A 22,768-nucleotide genomic window follows, 5' to 3' on the forward strand; every position below is an offset into this window, starting at 1 on the left:
AAGAATTGCAGTTATTAAATGTTCAGATCTCCATCCAATCCATATACTTATATATTATGAGTCGAATATAAAAGCATGATTAATATTTGGATGAGATGGTAAGACACCTAATGCATATTTTTGAGGTTATGAGTTCGAATCTCATGATAGACATTTTTATTAGAATATGCTCATAGTTGAAAGATGACATAGCGAGGGTGCCATGTGGCAGATAAACGTTTTTAATGAACGCTTTTTAATAGATAAGTATAGATATAGATATAGATATAGATATACGCAATTTCTATTGTACTCCGGGATTACCATGCTCACATTACTCCGAGATTAAAACAACACAATTACTAAAAAAAAAAAAAAAAAGATATCCCTAAACGAGAACATGAGAGAGAATATTTGATAAAAATTAGGGATTATAATACCCTAAATCAGTCAATTAAGATAGGGAAAGGGGAAAAAAAGGAGAGAGAAACTAAAAGCGTATTGGAATGCCATTAATGATGGTAGATTGAAGAAGGAGATAAGTGCGAAAAAGACAATCAAACAAAAGCAGCAGAATAAAACTAAATGTACAGAATAACATAAAAATATTGAAAGAATAACATAAGGTTATATACAAAGTAACACAATATAACATATAAATAACACAATTTAGTAACATAATTATATTTATCAAAATAACATATGGTGTCTATAAAATAACACATGGTTTTAACAAAATAACACAAGAACGCAATTGAATTACAGAAGCATAAGAAGCAAAATAACATTAGGTTTTAAGTAAAATAATTTCATTTAAATTACAAAATAACATTCACCTCCACTACTTTCAAAGACTAAAATAACACAAATTAAACACAAAATAACATAAGATCTAAAGAACAGCAATATCATCTTGAGATAATAGTAGCCAAAAATCAAAATGTAGAAGCGAAATTTGTTTATCTCCTTTTTCATCTTCATCTACTACATCATATCTCTATTTATTTAATGCATATTAAATTTTTAAAAATACAAAAATTATCACAAATTCAACACTAATTAGCAAAATAATTTACAATTATTCAAAAACTTACTTCAAGTATTAATTTATGTTAGTTTTGGGCTTACTTGAGTAGGAATTTTGTCTTCAATATGCAATTGAAGATTTTTCACTCCATTTTAAGTGGAGAAACTGTAATTCAAACTGAGAGAGAAAAAAAGAAAAGTGAGTGGAGAGAGAAATAAAATGGCTTGATTTTGAGTCTATCTTTCTTATATACAATTTAAGTTATTTTATTTACTTTATTTGTTATTTCGTAAAATAAAATTTCGCATGCGCTTCTTTTAGTTGGGTTTTAACCCATTAATTTAGGTTGAGCCTGGAGTACAATATTAGTTACTCCAGGAGTATCATATACTAATTGATAGAACTTTTGTTTGTAATGGTATGCCGACATCCAATGCAATATTCTTATGTTGAACACCTTTATCTTTTCATTGAAATTTATCTGAACTTTATAGATCAAGATAGTTATTTTATACTTTACACACATAAATTATAGTAATGATGAGTAATCTAGCAATGAATTTTTTAATTCAATTGATTATGATAATGTTCAGTTAAAGAATAAAGGTATATTCATAATACTGTAATCAGACCTATTTAGTATGATAATGATAATCCGTGATTTTTTTAAAAGATTTTCAATGTGTATTCATAATAATTCAGACCACCTTTGAACCTCGCGATCGTAGCTAAGAGGATCATCGCATATTCCTTAACATTTCTCCTCCATTGATGCAAATTCTAATAACACTGATAAATCTGTGCAATGATCCTCAAGACTTCTCCATTGATACATATTCTAAGAATGCTCCAATAAATATGTTTGTGAGAATTCTCTCCTGTTGAAGCAGAGTTTGATGTCAAAGTTTTCCCCTAATTATTCAAATAATCCACTACTAATTAACCAAATCTCACTAACTAGTTTTTTATATTCATCTTTAATCAACCAAACTCCAGCATCCATTTTTATATTCACCCTCCTAAATTGTGTACAGAAGGCAAATGAGACTGATATTGGGGAAAGAGTGTAAAACACATTTATGAGACGCAAAGCAAGAAACAATTCGGGAGTAATGACATACCAAACAAACTATCTACATTATGATATATTTCACATTTCTAGCATTATGATGCATCGGTTTAAAGGGGAAAACATGCTCTGATGATACTCATACAATCAAAACATTCCTTTCTTCCTAACAGAGGCCTTTCAAGAAGGCAATTTCAGACATTACCTGCCAAAGTGTAAATCTAGGATCCGCATGCTTTATTGTTAGGACTCTTTCAGGCAATCCAATTCCTTCTCCCACTTGATGCCAAACATTTGGCGACCAAAAGGTACAACTAGGTTATAGCGAAATACCTGTATATTCCACAAACAAATTACAGGCCAAGCACGAGTAAATTTAATGAATGAAATAGCAGTTGGAAATCAGACATGGATATGATGATACTAAGTATGATACAGGACGCCCAGGATCTTAAAAACCAACCTTGTTATTAATAGCACCCATTTCAGTCTTTAAAGATTCTGAGCATTCTGTCCATTTAGCAACATTTCCATTAACCTTGTATGTCCATGCTTTCTTCAATGCTAACCGCCATTCAGCAGCATCGCTCCTTATCTGCTTGTTGAGTTCCACCCACTCTGGTGCACACCCATTTTTTGAGAGAATTCGATATAGTGTGTCCTCATCAGGGGCTGCATGAGGATTGGTACTAAGATCGAGAGGTTTTCCCTTGCCAGGTAATTTCTCGAAATGGCCTTCTTCCATGGATTGCCATATTCTTTTCTCAACAATGTTAACTATGTCGGTTTCTGATCTGCACAACTCAGCCCAAGTCAAAAAAGGTTTGTCACAAAACATGAATGCATATTAGTCAAAAAAGATCATTGGAAAGATTTTTTTGCCAGTTGCCACTGTCAACAAGTGCCAAAATGATGAGAACAAGGAAAGGGAGGCATGAATTAAGAGTGCATTTACAAAATCTTAAAATTTTGTATGAATTTGAAAGGTAGTGTGACTAAGGCCAATCAAGGATCAGGTGGAAGTTAGTTTAAATGAATAAGAAAATTTAGTGAACAGCTACATGAGCCATCCTGTGACCTGTGCTATCCCTCAACTATACAAAAATAACATACTAAGGAAATCAAGGTACTGAAGAACACTTGATGCCTTTCCACACAGATTTTCATATCTCCTTTCGAAAGTATGGTGGCTATGAAGACCAAATTACCATCCTGAATTTTGGGGCAAAGACATTTACATGAACAGAAGTGCAACAAAACAGGGTAAAACCAAGAGCTCATGAAGCATACGTGAAATCAAAGGTGAAAGGGGAAATTCTCAACACCATAACAAGAGAATATGTGCTAAGCAATTGAGACGTTTACTGCAGTACAATACATTAATCAAAGATCATCATCATATATGATCTTCTAAAGGATATCTATAATGCAGTAAAGAAGAAATTACAATAAGATTGGCAAGTCCAAATAGCTAGTTAAATGTAATATCAAAGAAGCGAAACAACTGTCAAAAGAGACTCATCGAAAAACTTCTACGATACTCCTACAAAGACTCAATGGACGACTACAACACGTACAAAGTTCATTTACCCCTAAATTCCACTTGATTTAAGATTAACATGATTACTTTGCAGGTTTCAAAAAAAAAAAAAAAAATATTGCATGATATGAAATTTCCACATTTTATAGAGGTTAATACGTAGTATATCAAGAAGGTAGTCAATCATTTATGCAGGGTAAAAATTTAACTAGAACATGTATAGTACACCTAAAGTTCCTCTGCTACTTTTATATACCAAATCTATTTGGACGTCTCCAATCCTACTTACAAATTGTCATTGTATAGACAACTCACCAAAAGAGTGATAAATTGTTTGCAGTATTACAAAAATAAATTAGACCTGTTAATTATGAAGCAAAGCTGCACAAGAAGGCTGGAAAGTCAAAAATGCTCTCATATTTTTTTTTCTCACCTCACCAATACATACTCCATTAATATAATCTGACTTCTTAACTAACCTTTTCTTTTCAAATATTATACTTCCTCCGTTCCCTAGATATTGCAACATGAGGGGGAGGACACAGATTTTAAGAAGAGGAGAGAGATAGAGAAATAAAGATAGGGACCAATGTGATGAGGAGAGAGAAAACATGTACAAATAAGAAAATATTGCAATATTTGTGAAACTTACTAAAATGGTAATTGTTGCAATACTAGAGGAACAAAAGAATTATCACTTAAACTATCAACGCAATACAAACAACAATGCAAACACTTATACCTCCTACAGGAATGAAGAGATAATACAGTAACTAGCACTCGTAGTTTCTCTTAAATGTTGAATACATTTATACCAAAACCTTGATGGCTCATTTTGATTCTTGTTATGACTGGCAAACCCCATCATGAAAATGTCAGGAAGACAATTTCCAGATACCTTTAATTGCAAGTCAATGGCATCTAGCCTTCTTCTAGAGCGATATTGTTAACTTAGATGGAACACACAAGAGGGGGAGTGATTTATGTAAGAACTAGTGTTCCCAGATTTTGCAACAACTAAAGCATAGAACGAAATAAAAAGATGCAAAGAGATTTTTACGCGGAAACTCCTTGTGCCAACAAGGAGAAAAACCACGACCATTTGGGATATTCGAACTCGACTTCACCAAAGGGAAACTACTCCGTTACAACCTATAAGGAACTCGACAAAACTTAAATTCCACTAAGAACCTAAGCCAACCCCAAATGCTCACTCTAGCTTCTATTCTGAAGCCTACAATCAAGACTTATCACTAAGCCTTTACAAGGATCACACAACCCTTTCCCAAATTACAACTCAGTAATTTAAACTCTACGTGTTTAGATGATCTTACAAAGTTACAATAGTTAGAACAAATAAATACTCTCACCGACACAAATATACTTCTTACTCAAATATTGTACGAATGTCTTTAAGCAGGGAGAAGCATAATAAGATGAAATTGGAACTTGGTATGATAAAAATTCACTGAATGCACGCAATTCCCCTTAACAGGTACAACTCAAGTAACTAGTATGTAACGTGAAAAATCTTGCATTTAAATATTGTGCGAAAGCATATATAGAGTTTTATCCGGTAAATGATCATCATACAGGATAAGTACTTGTTAATAGATATGTGTGCAAATTGATCGTATGAATTAGAAAAATAAGCATGTTGCCTTGTTAAAGTTCCTGCTATGTTATGTGGCATATATCGTTTTATTTTATTCAATTTATCATTCATTTATATTTTTTTTTCTATTATTTACAAACTTTTTTCATTTATCCTCTTAAACAAATTCTTCAATAAAAATAGCAAATGACTTTTTCAAACTCTTATCTTATATTTTCTTTTAAATGTTCCAATCTTTTTATCTTATTCAAATTTCCCAAAAAAAAAAGAAAAAAAAAAAAAAAAATCGAAAAGTTACGGCAAACTAGACCGCAAAGAAACCCAAATCCCAATAACCTCCTCCATTATATTTACCAAGCCAACTAATATTTTCTTTCCCAAACATACTACTTTTACCCCTTTTCTTATTTTCTCTCCTCAATAACTAGAACCTTCACCAAAATTCATCAATGGCAAGAACAAGAGAACAAGCCAGGACACTCCACTCCCCAACCAAACCAGAAAAGACCTCGTACTTCGTAACCCTCCACGGAATCCCCAACTCCGATGGATGCATCTCCATATTCACCTCCACAAAAAGCCAATTCTGTACCAAAATCTAAAAAATTTAGCCGGAAATACGAAACCGAATTCAATTGAATCTAGCTTTTCAATCACTTATAATAAGCGCAAAACCAAGAGACGCGAGCTCAAAGATGGCGGTCCATCTAAGGGGGAAGCAAAGGAGCGTTTGAAAACTCTAACACTCAAAGTCGACCGACTCACTCCGGGATTTGCTCTAAATTTGGAATGGTGTCGATCAAAAGTTTACCGAATTTGCAATGAAACCCTTCATTCGATGCTATGAATGAATTTGCGATAAATTTTAGTTGTGTGAAAGGTGTTTGTTCTAGTAAAGTGAATGAAACTGCCTTTTCTTTTTAAGCAACTTATCTATCAAAGTTGTTTGGAGTTCCAAATGTTGGATATTCTGATTATTTTAAGCATAAACACTTTGTGCAAATTAGTGAAGTAACACATGATCAAATCGTGAAGTATGATGGTGGTAGTGCATGTGATGCTAGTTTGACTGTGGTTTACACATACAATTTCTCACCTTTGGTAATATTGTTATTGAGCATAGTTAGAAAGGGAGTGATTCCTTGTCCTCAAAAGAGAAATGAGGCGGGCTTGCTTGATTGTGCTTTGATTTATTGTCTTGCCAATAATTTGATAATCAATTTCACATCGATCATGATACAACATCTTAGCCATTGTATCCCTAAATGCACGATTGGTTATGGTACTTTACTTACCACAATATTTGAAAGCTTTGGTGTAGTTTTAAGTATCTTTGATTTTCTTGGAACGCAAGCTAAAACCATCTTACAATATACTTCCTTCGTTTCTTTTTACTTGCAACACAGCCACGTGTTTTGAGGTTGAGTTTATATAATGTAAACGGATAAATTATTCATTATAATTTTTACAAATGATACTTAACCCTATTCTAATTTATTCATTATAATTTTTACAAATGATACTTAACCCTATTCTAATCTTCGTGTAAAAATTATATTGATAAAATCGCTCGTTTACCTTCGCTAATCATCTCCTAAAACTGCGTGCCTAAAAGGTGTGTCGCAAGTAAAAGAAAACGGAGGAAGTAATTCTTTGACCGTACATGGCTTGACTATGGTGGATGGACAGGTTGTGAAGTAGAAAGAAGAGGGAGTCGGGAGAGTGAGAAAAAAGATAGTGCCTCAAAAACACAAAATTAGGAAAAGGTTGTTAGTAAACCAAAACAAATAGGTGGAATAAAGAGAAAGAGCATGAGTGTGGCTAGCCTACTTAAATTGATAAAACCACCCACATGTGTTGATGTAAGTAAAGACAATGAGAAAAGTTAGGACAATGAAAAAAGTGAGGATAGTGAGGAAAGCGAAGTGAGCTAGAACACCTTGATTCTATGGTGGGCAGGGTAATAAACCAAAATAGGGGAGTACAAGCTTTGATATCATTCCTCATGTTTCTACAAGGAACACACCTCCCTTTGGCACTACTGGCAGTAACTCAGGTTTTGGTGTTCCAACCTCTTATCGGTGGAGCAAGACCTTTTGGTGATCAGCCTAAAATGCAAACTATGGTTGATATGATGCAGCAAATGATGTGCAAATGATGTCCAAACAGGATCAAATTAACATCAAACTCATGTCACTTCAAGCTACAATTGGAGCTTTGAACAAATTAGTCCACTAGCTTCAAATTATAACCTAAGCTCATAGATAGAAAGTCACCTAGGCTCACGCTTGAAAGAAGTTGCTTTTGAAGATGTTCTTGAAAATGATGAGTAGCTTTCTTATCCTTACTATCTAGTTTTTTGCTTATTTAGATTAAAAAGTTGGAACATTATCTATTTTGTGCTTTTATTTTGGTTTGTATAATGGCTATGCAATTTTTTGGTGATATGTGTAAGTACTTTTGATTGGCATATGTGTAATTGACTTGGAAAGTGTTGTATGCTTGTGATTATACTTAATACATAACTCTACTTATACCCATTGTTTATATATATAAACTCAACAAGGGGTACTATGTGTGAAATACTGGTGCTATTACTATTATTTTAGTTGATGCCAAAACGGGAAAAGAAATGCAAACAGTGAATTACATGTCATCCGAGTTCCGTCCACATTCTCATACCATGTTTTCTTCAAGGATACCACCTATTAACTTAGATGGAACACATAAGAGGGGGGTGAATTATGTAGGCTTAGTGTTCCCAAATTTTGTGGAAATTAAAAACGTAGAACGAAATGAGGTGATGCTGTTGACCTCGATTAGTTTTGGTGCCGACAAGCAAACTCGATTTGATACAGGTGTATTAAGTGTGCGGGTTATTTAGGCTTGTTCTTATTAAGAACAAAGTTATGTGGTTGGAACAAAGAGAAGTCCTTAATCTACATTTGGCATAAACTATGGATAATTTGAAGTGAAGAAAGCAAAAAAGGTTTTATGCTTGGATGTTCTATTTGGCAAGATAGAGTTATCAATGGTCCAATTGGAATATCATATAAAGCAATGAGTATTACATGAATAATTGAAGACTAAAAAGTACGATTTATTATTTTTAGGCTTTATGTAAGTGTTTAATATTTTATGATTGGTTGGAACATAAGGAATATGAGAGTTAATTGGAATGAAAAATGAAACGATAGTTCTATAAAATTGGATTCAATTTTATCTTATTTTTTTTTTGGGGTAATGCTATATGTAGCCCTAAGAGTTATATATAAGCATTAAATACACTCTTGGAAATGGTATAAAATTAGGAATTCATGACAAAAACACGTGTAAATCAGTGTAATTTGTGTTTATATTCTTATGATTTCTTAACTTTTTACGATTTTCAAGTGTAAATTTAATGCTTATATGTAGCCCTAAGGGCTATGTATATCATTTTCCTTTTTATTTTAGTTAAAATTATAAAAAGATATTTTTTTGATATATTCTTTTTAACAAAAATAAATATCTTTTCTGTAAAAAGATTTTAAGTGATTCCTTAAATTACTCTCCAAGAAAAAGACTTATTCAAACGGTGAACTTAGGAATGCAATGGCTTAAGTGTTGTATCATGACCAAGGGGAAATTAATTGTCAAATTATTTCCTAGACAATAAACTAAAGCACAATCTAGCAAACCTGCCTCATATCTCTTTTGTGGACGAGGGACTACTCCCTTTCTAACAATGCTAAATAATAACTTCACCAAAGGTGATGAGAAATTATTTTATACACCACTGTCACATTAGAATCACAAGTACTACCCCCAATACTTCACAATTTGTTCATGAGTAACTTCACCAATTTGTACAGTGTGTTTGTTCTTAAAATAGTCACAATATCCAACATTAGGAACACCAAACAATTTTACTACATATGTTGCATCAAAAGACAAAACGGTACCATTCACCTTACTAGTACAAATACCTTTCACACAACCCAACCTTGAAATTCATTTACGGCATCCGGAATCAAGGGTTTCTTTGCATGTACATTTAACAATTGAACCCATCCTTGAAACCAAACAATTTTACTACATATGTTGCATCAAAAGACAAAACGGTACCATTCACCTTACTAGTACAAATACCTTTCACACAACCCATCCTTGAAATTCATTTACGGCAGCCGGAATCAAGGGTTTCTTTGCATGTACATTTAACAATTGAACCCATCCTTGAAATTCTAGTATGTCAAGGTAAACTTAAAATTTAGAGCAGAACCCTAAGTAAGTTGGTCGGCTTTGATTGTTAGGGCTTTCAAACACTCCTTTTCTCCCCCCTAGATGGACTACCATCCTTGAGCTTGCGTCTCTTGGTTTTATGTTTATTATAAGTGGGTGAAAAGCTAGGTTCAATTGATTGGGGTTTAGTATTTCCGGCTGAATTTTGGAAGTGGTTTTCTGGTTTGGTGAGGGAGTGGGGTGTTGTGGCTTGTTCTTGCCATTGATGAATTTTGGTGAAGGCTATAGTTACTGAGGAGAGAGAATAAGAAAAGAGGTAAAAGTAGTATATTGGGGAAGAAGTTATTTAGTGGCTTGGTTAATATAATGGAGGATGTAAGTGGGATTGGGGTTTCTTGGTGTAGTATGTCGTAACTTTTCATTTATTTATTTTTTTGTTTTTTTTTTTATTTTATTTATTATTTATTCATATTTTTCTTCTTATGTTATATACCAAAACTTTCATTAAAGGGTTGTTTGGCAATCGGCGGTTGGTTGCTGAAAGTATTTAGCTGTATGAATTGGCATTTTAAGTTAGTTGTTTAAGCCGGCTGTTTACAAAAGTATTTGGTAAAATTATTAATGTTTGTTAGTTGTTTATTAGTGATAAAGAGGGCCAAAAAGCCAAAAGCAATAGAAAAAGCAAAAAGCTACTCCTATTAGTTTTTGGCTTTTGGAGGAAAAGCCAGCTTAAAAGCCAACTATTAAACATATATTTTGGTTGTTTGACCAAACTTAAAGCCAAAAGCTAAGCAAAAAGCCAATTGCCAAACACCCCCTAAGACAAGGAGGATGTGCCAACTGATAATCAAATGACAACTACTCCCTTTTTTCTTGTTGTCCTTTAAAAAGTGATGACAACAAAAAATATGATAATCAAAAGAGACTCATAATAGAAAATCTTCCATGATACTCCTATAAAGACTCAATGGACAACTACAGCAAATACAAAGTTCATCTACACCTAAATTCCACTTGATTTAAGATAACATGATCACTTTGCATGTTACGAAATTTCCACATTTTATAGAGGTTAATATCAAGAAGGCAGTCAATCATTTATACAAGGAAAAAAAATGAACTAGAACATGTATAGTATATTAGTATACCTAAAGTTCCTTTGCTACTTTTATATACCACATCTTTTTGGACATCTCCCATTCTACTTACAAATTGTTATTGTATAGACAACTTGCCAAAAGAGTAATAAATTTGTTTGCACTATTACAAAAATAAATTAGACAAAAATGCTCTCATTTTTTTTTCTTACCTCGCGAATACATCCTACATTTATATTTTGACTTGTTAACTAACCTTTTCCTTTCAAATATTATATTATTTAAAATATCAATGCTACAAACAACAATGCAAACACTTGCACCTCCTACAGGAATGAAGAGATTATATGGTAACTAGCACTCGTTTCTCTACAATGTAGAATTCGTTTATAAAAATAAAAATAAAATAAAATAAAAAACCACCTTGTTGGCTCATTTTGATTCAACTTGCATTCTACATACTATGAATAGCAACACCCAACATGAAAATGTCAACAAGATAGTTTCAAAATTTCTTTAATAGCACAAGCAAACGACGTCTAGCCTTCTTTAAGAGCGATATACAAGACATGGCGAACTCAATAGCTTTCTAAATAGCTCAAGCAATATCCTAGACAATACTTAGTCTTTAAGTGACTCCTACAGAGTAGATAGTTCTAAATTATTGCAAAGACAGAATTTTGTTAGTAGACTATCAAACTCCAAACAATGAAGCTTGTTTAATCATTCATTCCAAGATAAATCAGAAAAGTTTAACCACATTTTTTACCTTCGTTTGATGCTTTTTTTGCCTTTAACAAAATTTAATTCTCAAGGGCAAACCAACACACATCAAATCTTTCCTAGGCTCGAATTGCAGCATAGATTGAGACAAGCATTGTTTACTCATAATTATAAGTCAGAGAAACTCCAAATATTATCTCAACAATACCACAAAGAATCTAGAATGAACATCACAACTCTCAACCCAATTGACATCATGCAATTCAATTATGTAGATGCAGTGTATATAAATAATATAATTCTGAGACCCTCAATTAGACATGCAGCAAAGTACAATTTTGTTATGTTTGACGGGTCCAATACTAGTGTGTGTCCAAGTGCTATACACTACATTATACGAGTCACACGGACCCGAGTGTCGAGTACCCAACACGGGTATCTAATACGTAGTACGATAAGTCCGAGTAACATAACATGACATAACATACAACTTATATACAAGTATAAAAAGAAGAAGATGAACTAGAGAAAGAGAGAAAACCTGACATTATTGCGTTGGCCTCGAAGTTCAGGAGGAAGCTTGCGATCATTAGCAGCATCAATAACAGCAGATAATCGATCAGTTTGATTAATCTTCTTCGTCTTCCGATTCGAAGATGATGCATAATCAGCCGACGCAGGTGACGATGATGATGATGATGAAAATCTAGGGTTTAGAAAATCGAAATTATGGCAGCGAACAGCAATTATAGGGGAAATTGATGAAGCTGCAGTCATGGCGGTGCGAGTCGCCATTGCCATGGCTGCTTGGAAAGCTTCTTTAGCTCGATTTTTCTCTCTTCGAATGAATTTTTTTTTAGTCGGTGACTGTATGACTGTAGAGTTACCCTCCTTTTTTTTTTTTTTTTTTGAGGGGGGCTGTAGAGTTTAATTCATGTGCCCTAAAGGTGGGCGTGGGCCGTGCCGGCACGCGGGCGGCACGAGCCCGGCACGATTCTGACACGGCCCGGCACGACACGACCACTGGCACGGCACGGCGGCCTACTTGTGTGCCGTGGGTCGTGCCGTGAACACAAATGTTGAAATTTGGCACGGCAAGGGCACGATCGTTGGCACGCCGGCACGTTATTTTTATAATATATATATCGATTTTGTATAATATATATATATTTTTAAAAATAAAAAAAATTAAAAAACCGTGGTGGCCTGCGGCACGGCCCGCCAAGCACGTGGGCCGTGCTGTGGGCTAGGGTGTGCCAAAACTTGGCACGGCATGGCACGAGCCCAACCTCGGCACGGCCAAGCACGGCCCGCGACGGCACGGCACGGCACGATGCCCATCTTTAATGTGCCCGTTGATAAAAGTTTTGCAAATGTATTTCGTTACTATATGACGTAGGGTAGAACAAAATTAACCGGAAACCCGAAAATTTATTCCGTAACCGTTCCGAAAATTAGGGTACCGGATTCGATAATTTAAACGGTTTGGGTATCTGTTTCGATAATTTGTTATCGGGTATGATTATTGGGTATCATTTTAAAATTAAGGGTTACTCGATCCAATTCGATAAGCAATTTTTTGTTTTTTTTCCTACTTAAATCTATTTTTTAGAACTTAAACTCTTACTTTACTTCATAATCAATTTTAAAATATCAATGATTAGTAATACTATTAATAATTTCGTCAAGATCATATGGTATTGTTAATTAGTTTTAAATGATATTATAATACATAGGAAAAATTGTCTAGAAAATCCGACCTTTGGCTCTTCCGCCCAAAATAATCCTACCTTTTGATTATTTTTTAATAATCCGACCTTTAATGTCAATCCGCTTAGAATGCTCCTAACTTGTTATAGCAAGTTACATGACACGTGTTGGCATCTGACTGATCTAAAAAATAAATGAAAATTAAAATAAAAAATTATACTTAATTATTAATTAATAAAAAAACCACTTGTTTTATAAGAATAAAGATAAAAATAAAAATAAAGACCACCCCCACCAGCCCAACCACCTTCCACGGTTGCCCACTCCCGCCAATCCTCCTTGTTGCCTGCCGCTTGACGCCAAAGTGTCGCGCCGACTATTGTCCTTTCTCCCCGTTGAACCGCCTACTCCTTTCCCCTCTCCTCCTGAACCACCAACCACCCACTGAAAAACCCTTCCCCATCCCGGTCTCGGTCCTGACCTCCCTCCCCTTTCCAGCCACGTTTTAGGTTCTCTCCCCTTTCCCTGTCCATTTTTCGGCCCCTCCCTTCCCTTTGCACCGATTTCAGCCTCCTCCCCTTCCCATGCCTCAATTTTGGTCGCCCTCTCTTTCCCACATGCCTTGATTTCAGTGATGGATTTGGTTGTTTACAGGTTACGGAAGTGGCTGGAGTATAGGCGGAGATCGTCGCAAGGCTAACGGTCAGTGTGGGATGGCGTCCTGGGCGCAACAGAGCTGGGTTCTGGGACGATGGTGGGACGGGTGGTGGTTTAAGTTTTTAATTATTTTTATTTTAATAATTAAAAAAATTAGTTTTAAAGTAGTTAATTAAAATTAATTAGTAAATAGCAATAATATTATCTTAAAATAAAATTAAAATTAAAAGTTATTTTTTGACCAATCATGTTGTGACACGTGTAAATCAAAATTAATATAAAAAATTACTTTCTTAACCGGTTGCAGGTCACTTGTGATTATTTTAAGAGGATTAGTATTAAAGGTCGGATAATTAAAAAATAATCGAAAGATGAGATTATTTTGGGCGAATGAGCAAAAGGTCCGATTATTCCGAGCAATTTTTCCCAATAAATACATTATTAAGTTAAATTATCATTATTGGATATCGTATTGGATACCCGATAACCAATTCGAAAATCCGGATACCCGAAGTCTGGGTACCCGAACTTATCGTTTCGGTTTGTGGTTATCACTTTTAGTGATATTGATTATCGACTTATCATTTATTCGAACCGTTAGTACTAATGGTACGAGTACCCGTCTCATGCTTCCCCCTATTGACATTTGTAATGTCATGAGGTGTGAGAGGAGAGTGGGGTGTTACCTTCATGAATTAAAGCATGGTTATCTTATTTCCTTATAAACTTATACGGGAGTAAGAATTATTGGCGATTGTCCCTTATCTCACTTGTTTTGATGTCAATTTCACAGATACTAAAATAGACCAGCTCCTACCTACAAGTATCACAGTTCTTTAGTTCTCGATTTGGGTCACTTCAAGTATTAAATGACATCTTTACAATTTGGTTGCGTTTCAATCCAAATTATATGATGATTTGGATTAAATTGCATTTGAGTTTGGTGATCTAGTACATGTGATTTTTGTAATGTATACCTTATTTTATCACAATAGCAACGAAACAAAAGTGTTTTCTTTTTTTTTTTTCTTTTTTTTTTTTTTTTGACAAAGAGAACTCATTAAACACTAGAAAGAGTCCAACGACAACGTCCAAGCAATCGAAATGTCATTCCCTTGGATGGCTTGTAGGTTGTGGAGCAATGCCAGAGTCAGAAAGGATGCCCTTGGCTCGAGGCCACTTTAGCACTTGGCATGCCCAAGCTTCACACTGTAATGCCGAGGAAGCAGCCCCATACTTGCCTCCTCCATGGAAAGTATAGGATTGGTCGAACCCCATAACTGCCCAGCTTGTGTCAGCCCTAGTCGTATTCTATCTCATGACCCCTCAACCTGCAAAATGAAGGTAACCATTTTCCTGCCTTCCTAGGTGCACATGATTTTGAAGCCTGGCCGTAAGTGGTTCATCACTTTGCTCATTGGCTGCATTATACTGCAGCCCCCATCATCTGATTGAACAATTCATAATAATGTTTACTAGTATGTAGTACAGAAGTATTTAGTTTGGGGATTTTGGAAGAAATCATTTTGGACATTAATTAACTTATCAAAACCACTGTCGAACATGTACACAAACAATCTCGATTCCAAAGACCGCAAAAGCTAAAGTTCCAGCATAACAGCATTAGTAGACAGAGTTCCTTTAACTATGATATTTCATCGCCAATTCTTAATTGCATTTCATCTGTTCTCAATTGGGTATACCCTCCTTAAAGCTAAGAATACAGACATGAAAATCATGTAGCCAATAACCAACTGAGAGATCTCATTGTTTGACTCAATAAATTACAAATAGCCTCAAAAAGAACCAGACCGGATGAGTTATGGTAAAAAATATAAAACCAGTATAAAATCAACTCTCACTGGTGGTATCATTCATAGTTCCACTTCTTCATAATAAACTGCACTCTTGAAACCTCAAACTAACCCAGCTTCCTTAAGAGCTGCTTCAAAGTCTGCCTCACTTCTAAAATCAGGCACCTGCACAAGGTAACAAGACATATAAGTAAATGCCTCAATACTTCAACGTAACGAAATACAACTAATTCACCATAGATAGAAGTTAAAAGGATAGGGAAGGGAGAGGCATGTGCAAAGCCAGCCACCTCTTGCTCTTATATGAATAAAGTGTTAATGTACGAGTAGAATAGAATACATACATGATACATCATCCATAACGAGAGAGTTTCCACATATATTATGTTTTACAGCGTGTAAATGGGATTGGTAATAAAAGATTAAAAGGATACCATCAACATTATTATTTCCCAACAAAAAAATGAATATAAATCACCCTTAATAAATGAGCACTTGTCAGGTCCATCCATGCCAAGTAGCAGTGTAACCACCAATAGAGACACCGAGATAGTATACGGATACAAATAGGGACAAAAAATGGCAAAATCAAGATTTTAATGTACGACATGAATATTTCCAAAAAACACAATGAAATTACATATTTGAAAACACACATTATTACCAATCTAATAAGACCCCATTTGATACTACCTCCGTTTCAAATTATATGACACGTATTCCTTTTTGGGAAATTCCTTTTGAAATGACACAAAAATTTCCATGTAAATTAATAATTATGGTTTGTGTTTAACTTGAAATATTGTGAAAACATTGGAGCAAAATATCAACCAAAATCATGACTACAAAAATATAAAAGATATTATAATTACCTCAACTACTTTAGTTCCAAAATGATTCTCAATCTTCTCCATAATCATATTGTCTCTTTCATCACAAATCAAATTGAATACTGCGCCTGCAATATGGATAAAATAATAGCCATATGCTTTTAATTAGCCCCATAGTTAAATCAATATCCAACCAGAAGTTTCACACCATATCCATCACAAGTGGAAGATGGTATATACATGACCAGAGTAACAATTATACATCCAACAATCAACAGGATTTATTTTGCTGTGACAAATTGAACCTTATTAAATCCATACATAATAAGACTGCACATTAAAGAAAACAAGCTCATACACAAAACCCTGAAAAATAACAATATAGACACAAGTACATTTAAAGCAATGAAGGAACATGAGAAAAAACAGATTACAAACATACCTTTACGCCCAAAACGTCCTGCTCGTCCTACTCTATGCAAATATACCTCACAGTCAGGCTCTGTCTTTTCATCATATTTCACTGGAAGATCATAATTAACCACCAAGTTGACCTACACCATGGAATAAATAAGAACCGTACATGACATGGTGCATAAAGACAACACAATATATAAGATAAATATATATAACACCACCCACCTGTGACTGGTCAAAGCCTCTAGCAAGAACATCAGTGGATATAAGAACTTTAGTTAATCCGTCTTTGAACTCTTTCACTATTTTATCTCTATCTTCGTGAACAAGAGCACCTTGAATAGTAGTTACTTCGTAACCCAAATCCACAAGTGCCTTATGAAGATAGCTAGCACTGTTTCTTGTGCGTACAAAAATGATGGTCTGGCCAACCTTTTGACCCAACTCCAGTATTTTCTCACGAACAACCTGAATTTTTTCCAGTTCACCAGGGCAACGAACCTTATACTGCTTCACCGACTCCAGCGATAATTCTTCCTTCTTGACAAACAATTGATTGTAATCTGGAATTGCTCTTGTAACAAACTGCTTCACCAAATCACTAAAAGTGGCAGAAAACAGCAACACCTGAAGGAAAAATATAAATAAAATAAATAAAATAGTTGAGATGCAATGAAATTAAAGAAAGGTAACTTGGCTAAGTTGGTTTCAGCATACATCATTTAATGACTAGGTTCTAAATTTGACACCAGTAAGTAATAAGTTACTTAGCATGGGACCCCCCTCCCCCACCCCTATCCTCACCGAACAGACGACAAAAGCCCACCTAGATAATCTAGCATATTTGATGGATCAAAATTTCAAGATCACAAATTACCAAACACTACTCTACGTTTTGGTGTGGATAATGCATTGATTAAATCATCATCGAGTAAAATAATTTCATAAATAATTAACAAAAATTAAATTTGAAAGAAAATTAATAAAAATTGTAGAAGAAAGTTGCAAAATAATCCCATGAAATAAAGGAACCGCACATCCAGAGGTAGAATGGATGTTGTATCTCTTGATTTAATTTAGAAGAGAAAATCATAGTCGAATGTTGCGGCAGCAGCTTTGTGGGTTGTTGGTCGTGAGAGGATGGAGATGTAGTGCGGTGCTCCTGGCGGCTGGATCTGGGAGATTCTGGTGGTGATTCAGAGGGGGGGGGGGGAGGGGTGGGGCAGGCTCTGACAGGGGAGGGGGCTGGTTCTGGTCGGGGAAGAGGGAAGGGGAAGTGTTATTATTCCCAATTTCAGCATTTGCAGCAGTTGGTTTGGGTGAATGGGGCGAGGTGAATGCTACAGTTGGCGGGGTTGTGCAACGGTTGGGTAAGCTTTTGGAGGTGGTGCTGGTGTGAAGGTGGTTGACAGTGATGGAAGGGGTGAGGTAAGAGAGGAAAGATTAAAGGAAAAAGATTATAAAAAAAATAAATAAATAAAAAAAATTTAACCTATTTTACAGGTTGAAGGTAAAAAGGACCATTTTGGGAAGATGGGGGGGGGGGGGGGGTACAAGGTGGGATTAATTCTAGAATACGCAAAGGTGGGATTATTTGAGCAGATGTGCCAAAGGTGGGATTATTCTTTTCAATTTTTCCTAAAGCTTAGTGATGAAACACCTTATGTCATATCATAACATAATTTGTTTCGGTGTAAGCACCACTTCTCTTTGGAATTACATAGTGCTTAGTTGGCACTAATTAAAACTCTTTTTAAGTACTCAACACTTCATAGTAACAACAAAGCCCTAACAAAACAATATCTAGATATAAGGTGTTTTGACATAGAACAGTACATAAAAGTGTTTTTTTAACAGTATTTTGAGCACATAAGGTATTTCTATAACCAAAAAGTCCTTAATATATTATACGTACTTAATTAAGGTCAAAGGCATACATGAATAATGCAAAAAAGTCAAATGTTACATGAATGGAGATATGCAATAGTATTGTCATTTATTTTCATTTTTTCTACCCTAAAAAGCCTGAATCTAGGATTTTCTATGCATAATACTTCCTCCTGTTTTATAGATACATCACTTTTGAAATTATACTCCTAGGCAATTTTTGAAGTAGAGATATAGAGAGAGAAAATAAAAAGGGCCTATGTGATATAAGAGAGAATTTATTAACTAAAAAGGAAAGTGATGCACCTGAATTGAAACTTCAATTTATAGAAAGTGATATATCTAAAAAAAAGGGAGAAAGTATGTACATTGGGTATCCTTGTGACCTTTATATAACGTATTATTACTAACAAAAATAAAATAATGGCAATTATTCTATTTTAAGTTTTTAAAATTTTGAGTTTGAACAAGACTCTAATGGGTTGGTTAATAAACAAAACCGAACAAGTGCATAGTCGAATACAATCAAGTTGTTCACGAGCCTAAACAAGTCGAGCACATGGTTTTTCAAGTTAGGCTTGTTTATTAATTAAGCTTAAAAATTAGTTTACCCTCGTTTGTTTACTTAGTGAATGAGCTTTGACACAGCATTGACCGGACTTGTTCATAGGTCATCAATAGAATCAATGTTATCATGGAAATACTCATCTTGATCAAACAAAACACATATAATATAGAGCCCATGCAGAACAAAAAAACTCAAAAGGCTTAAGATGAACTTTGACATAGTCAGTTAATCCAAAAAAAAGGAAGAAAGACAGAGGTGAGTACTCACTTCACAATAAGAAGAAAAAGATTAAAGATGAAGTTAGTTACTGTGGAGTGTGGACACAAATGGTTTCCAAAAAAAAAAGGTACAGTGGACACAATTAGCTTTGCTAAGTGAAAATTAGTTTAAAGCAGTTCTAATAATAACAAGTAAACTCAGAAACAGCATATAAAAAAAAATTCAAATCAGGTTTAATAGGTAGCAAACTAACAACAATTAATTCAACAAAAAATAAATTTAGAGAAAAAGGAGAGCAAACTATGGCCTAGAGAATTCATCCTTCCCACTTCTCCCCTTGCACATTTCACTGCTTGCACAACAATTATAAATTTATTATCTTGAATTAGATCACTGCTTGCACAACAATTACAAATTTATAATCTTGAATAGACCATACTTTCATTAACTTGTAATACTACATCACTCACAAAATTAAAGATAAAGAAAAATCAGAAGCAAGAGAACAATAAATTATCATCAACAAACCTGACATTTAGGAGCACTTTTCTTGATATCAGACATAATTCTAAGAGAATCATCCTTGAAGCCATCCTGCAAAGGCAGCAAACATCATCAATCGCCACAAGGTTAAAGCACGCAGGTTACATACATCTTGAAGCCTCGGCAAAAACTATTCACTTGCATAAATCAGATGATCCCATAATATCAACGAAATGGAGTCCCCTGTGGCCCTGTTGCCTATTTTATAAGCAGGAATAAAACCTACACTGAATGCTCTTGCTCCTTGTTATTCCATTAAATTTCATTTTTTGGATAAGTGAATTTATTCATGTTTCTAAAGTGAAAATACAAATATTAACCACAGGCTCAGTTAAGTCTAAACTATCTAGAACAATAATGAACAGATGCATGAAGAAATAAACCCGACTGATTTTCACTCCACATAAAAGAACACTAAGCTTATAGTCAAGACAAATATACAAATCCAAATCCAGTACACTGCTTTGGTCTTGAACCAGTAAATAACAAAATCAAGCATTAACAATCTGCAGGCTCTCCATGTTCTCTCTGCAACTCAGAGTTCCTTAGAGGAGCATCTAGTAACCTACCTTGTCCTATTAATGAAAATTCTTCAATGGAACTACACGTATGACAAGGTCTTAGCTGTTCAACCCTGTAATCCGTCATAAAATGAATAAAAGAAGGGTGTAGTTAACTAGAAAGCTTAATTTCAAACTCAATATCAATTAAATCCAAGAAATAATATTGGGCTGTTTCATACGGAAACACTATCACCTTTTAAATTCTCTCATCTTATATCATGTCAGGTAGTGTGTACTCTACAGCTGAAAAATCACAAACATAATTGAGTAGCCCTAGCTTCAGAAGTAGGCTTTGTCCTTTTCACCGAACAAGCCTTAACAGAATTAAGGGCCATTAAGAGGACTTATCTGAGCTTCACTTTCCTATTCAGAACCTTGAAAAATAACAACATAAAGACATAATTCATTTGCAAGAAGGTCAAGCACATCAAATCAACAGGTTTAACATGGATGATCATCACTACAAGTAGTTTACCAGGATAACAGAAACATGTTCTTACAAAAAACATTAAAAAAAATTTAAAAATATATATATAGAGTATATGAATTACCGCAGCTAACATGTGATCAGCTTCATCAAACACCAGGATCTTCATATAAGATAAAGACAATTTTCTCAATGAAATCCACTTTTTAATTGTACCAGGCGTCCCAATTATCACTTGGGTTGTTACTGGAGGCCGCTTATTAATTGGAGTATGTGTTGGATTATCCAAATTTTCAGGGATTGCTCTCTCTGCAGTAATTCCGGTATACTTCCCCATCTTCTGCAGCACCTCTAAGTTCTGTCATCCAACCAAACCATTTTCAGCAAAAGAAAAAACACAATCAACAAAAAAATATTCGGAAGATGATTTTAAATGCTTTAATTCACATAAACTTCCCCTTACTACTACGTCACTCAACAGTTTCTTTATAAATCCTTTGAGATTGATAACTTGAATTTGACCAGAAAAATCAATATATGAGTTGATAGATTAATCATCAAAATGACATAAACAGTACAAACAAACTATCACCTCCGTTACATATTATGTGCAACTTTTGAACGGAGATAGTATAGGATTATGAAATATACTCTACATATCCGATTAAAAGGCCCTTCTTTTTTTCACTTTCAATTCAATTACAGCACATGTTTTCTTTAACAATGAATACAAACAATGTGCAAACCCTTTAACTAAACTAAAAACATGAAAGAAACCAAGCTGAAAGCATCAAACATTAAAGCGATTCGGACCAACCTGAATAACCAATTCTCTGGTGGGGCAAATACAGAGAGCTTGAGGAGCTTGTTGCTTAGGATCAACACGACTCAGCATTCCCAAAACGAAGCAGGTAGTTTTTCCAGATCCATTATGAGCTTGAGCAATCAAATTTCTGTGTGGTGGTGTCAAAATCATAGGCAAAGTAATAGATTGAACTTTACTCGGCCTTTCGAATCGCATCTCAACATATAAACCCTTGAGTAATTCCTCAGACAAATTCAAATCTTCAAATTTTTTCGCTGATGTATACGGTGTATCTCCCGTCGTAACCTAATCCACAACAATTCAACAATAAACAAACCCTAATTTCAACTTTACCCAAAAATCCAAAATGAAAATAAAAAAACCCTAATTCCTCAATTGAAAGGATGAATTAAGATCAAATCCGAAGTTATATACCGCTTTAATATTGGAATCCTCAGGCTCATCCAAGTCTTGGTTATCTTTGATTGAAAGCTGATCGACGGCTAATTCTTCGTCATCTACTTCGTCGCCCCAAGAACGTTTAACTTCTGCCGGCTTGATTTCCGGCGGGATTGTGGTGTCGGAAGAGCTTTCCGGGGGAGCTGAAGTGGCAGAAGAACTTTCCGACGCTTCATTTGTGGATGTTGTTTTGATGGTGGTTTCTGTTGAATCCGCCATTGATGAGTTCGAAGAAGCTTAAAAAGAGAGATGGAAATCAGAGTTGACAGAGAGAGAAAGAGTGAGGTGGAAAAAATAAGGGAGGGGTATATATAGTGCGTTTGCCGCGCTGCTTTTTAACGCTAATGAAGATTATCTCTAGATGGAAATTCGAGATGGCTTACTTAACACCGAGTATGGCCCCGTTTTTTTAGAGCTGAACTTAACACCGACTATCGCCCCATTTTTTAGAGCTGCTATTAGTGGTGGGCATGGGCCGTGCCGGGCCTGCCGTGGGCCGTGCCTAGGCGGGCCATGAACAGTGTCGTGCCGGGCCGTGCCGGCCCACGGTGGAGGCGGGCCGTGCCGTGCCGTGCCGGCCTTCAAGGTTTCCCTG

The 22,768-nt window shown here is 35.0% G+C and overlaps 2 protein-coding genes across 2 annotated transcripts; both read right to left on the minus strand.

Moving 5' to 3' along the window:
• Nucleotides 1-2,100: 2,100 nt before the first annotated feature.
• On the minus strand, nt 2,101-12,146 carry LOC145618045 (uncharacterized). The gene is made up of 3 exons (XM_081672823.1): nt 11,816-12,146; nt 2,539-2,869; nt 2,101-2,408 (listed from the first exon to the last, which is right to left on the minus strand). The coding sequence occupies exons 1-3, from the start codon at nt 12,073-12,075 to the stop codon at nt 2,319-2,321; spliced, it is 681 nt and encodes a 226-aa protein (XP_081528949.1). The 5' UTR covers nt 12,076-12,146; the 3' UTR covers nt 2,101-2,318.
• Nucleotides 12,147-15,277: 3,131 nt separating this feature from the next.
• LOC145618087 (DEAD-box ATP-dependent RNA helicase 38-like) lies at nt 15,278-22,544 on the minus strand. The gene is made up of 8 exons (XM_081672869.1): nt 22,150-22,544; nt 21,727-22,020; nt 21,034-21,267; nt 19,905-19,970; nt 16,928-17,329; nt 16,728-16,839; nt 16,328-16,413; nt 15,278-15,620 (listed from the first exon to the last, which is right to left on the minus strand). Exons 1-8 carry the CDS (start codon nt 22,390-22,392, stop codon nt 15,558-15,560), a joined length of 1,500 nt encoding a protein of 499 aa, XP_081528995.1. The 5' UTR covers nt 22,393-22,544; the 3' UTR covers nt 15,278-15,557.
• Nucleotides 22,545-22,768: the final 224 nt, after the last annotated feature.

This window comes from Chenopodium album, chromosome 26 (genome assembly GCF_948465745.1).
Source record: "Chenopodium album chromosome 26, dcCheAlbu1.1, whole genome shotgun sequence".
Lineage (NCBI taxonomy): Eukaryota > Viridiplantae > Streptophyta > Magnoliopsida > Caryophyllales > Amaranthaceae > Chenopodium > Chenopodium album.

Excerpts from the sequence above, each read along its gene's own strand:
- LOC145618045 (XM_081672823.1), bottom strand. The coding sequence starts at position 12,075 with ATGGCAATGGCGACTCGCACCGCCATGACTGCAGCTTCATCAATTTCC. Across the intron at positions 2,870-11,815 it reads GGCCAACGCAATAATGTCAG|ATCAGAAACCGACATAGTTA; the intron begins GTTTTCTCTCTT and ends TGAGTTGTGCAG. Across the intron at positions 2,409-2,538 it reads TGGGTGCTATTAATAACAAG|GTATTTCGCTATAACCTAGT; the intron begins GTTGGTTTTTAA and ends TGGAATATACAG.
- LOC145618087 (XM_081672869.1), bottom strand. The coding sequence starts at position 22,392 with ATGGCGGATTCAACAGAAACCACCATCAAAACAACATCCACAAATGAA. Across the intron at positions 16,414-16,727 it reads AGGACGTTTTGGGCGTAAAG|GCGCAGTATTCAATTTGATT; the intron begins GTATGTTTGTAA and ends TCCATATTGCAG. Across the intron at positions 15,621-16,327 it reads TTGGAACTAAAGTAGTTGAG|GTGCCTGATTTTAGAAGTGA; the intron begins GTAATTATAATA and ends TACCTTGTGCAG.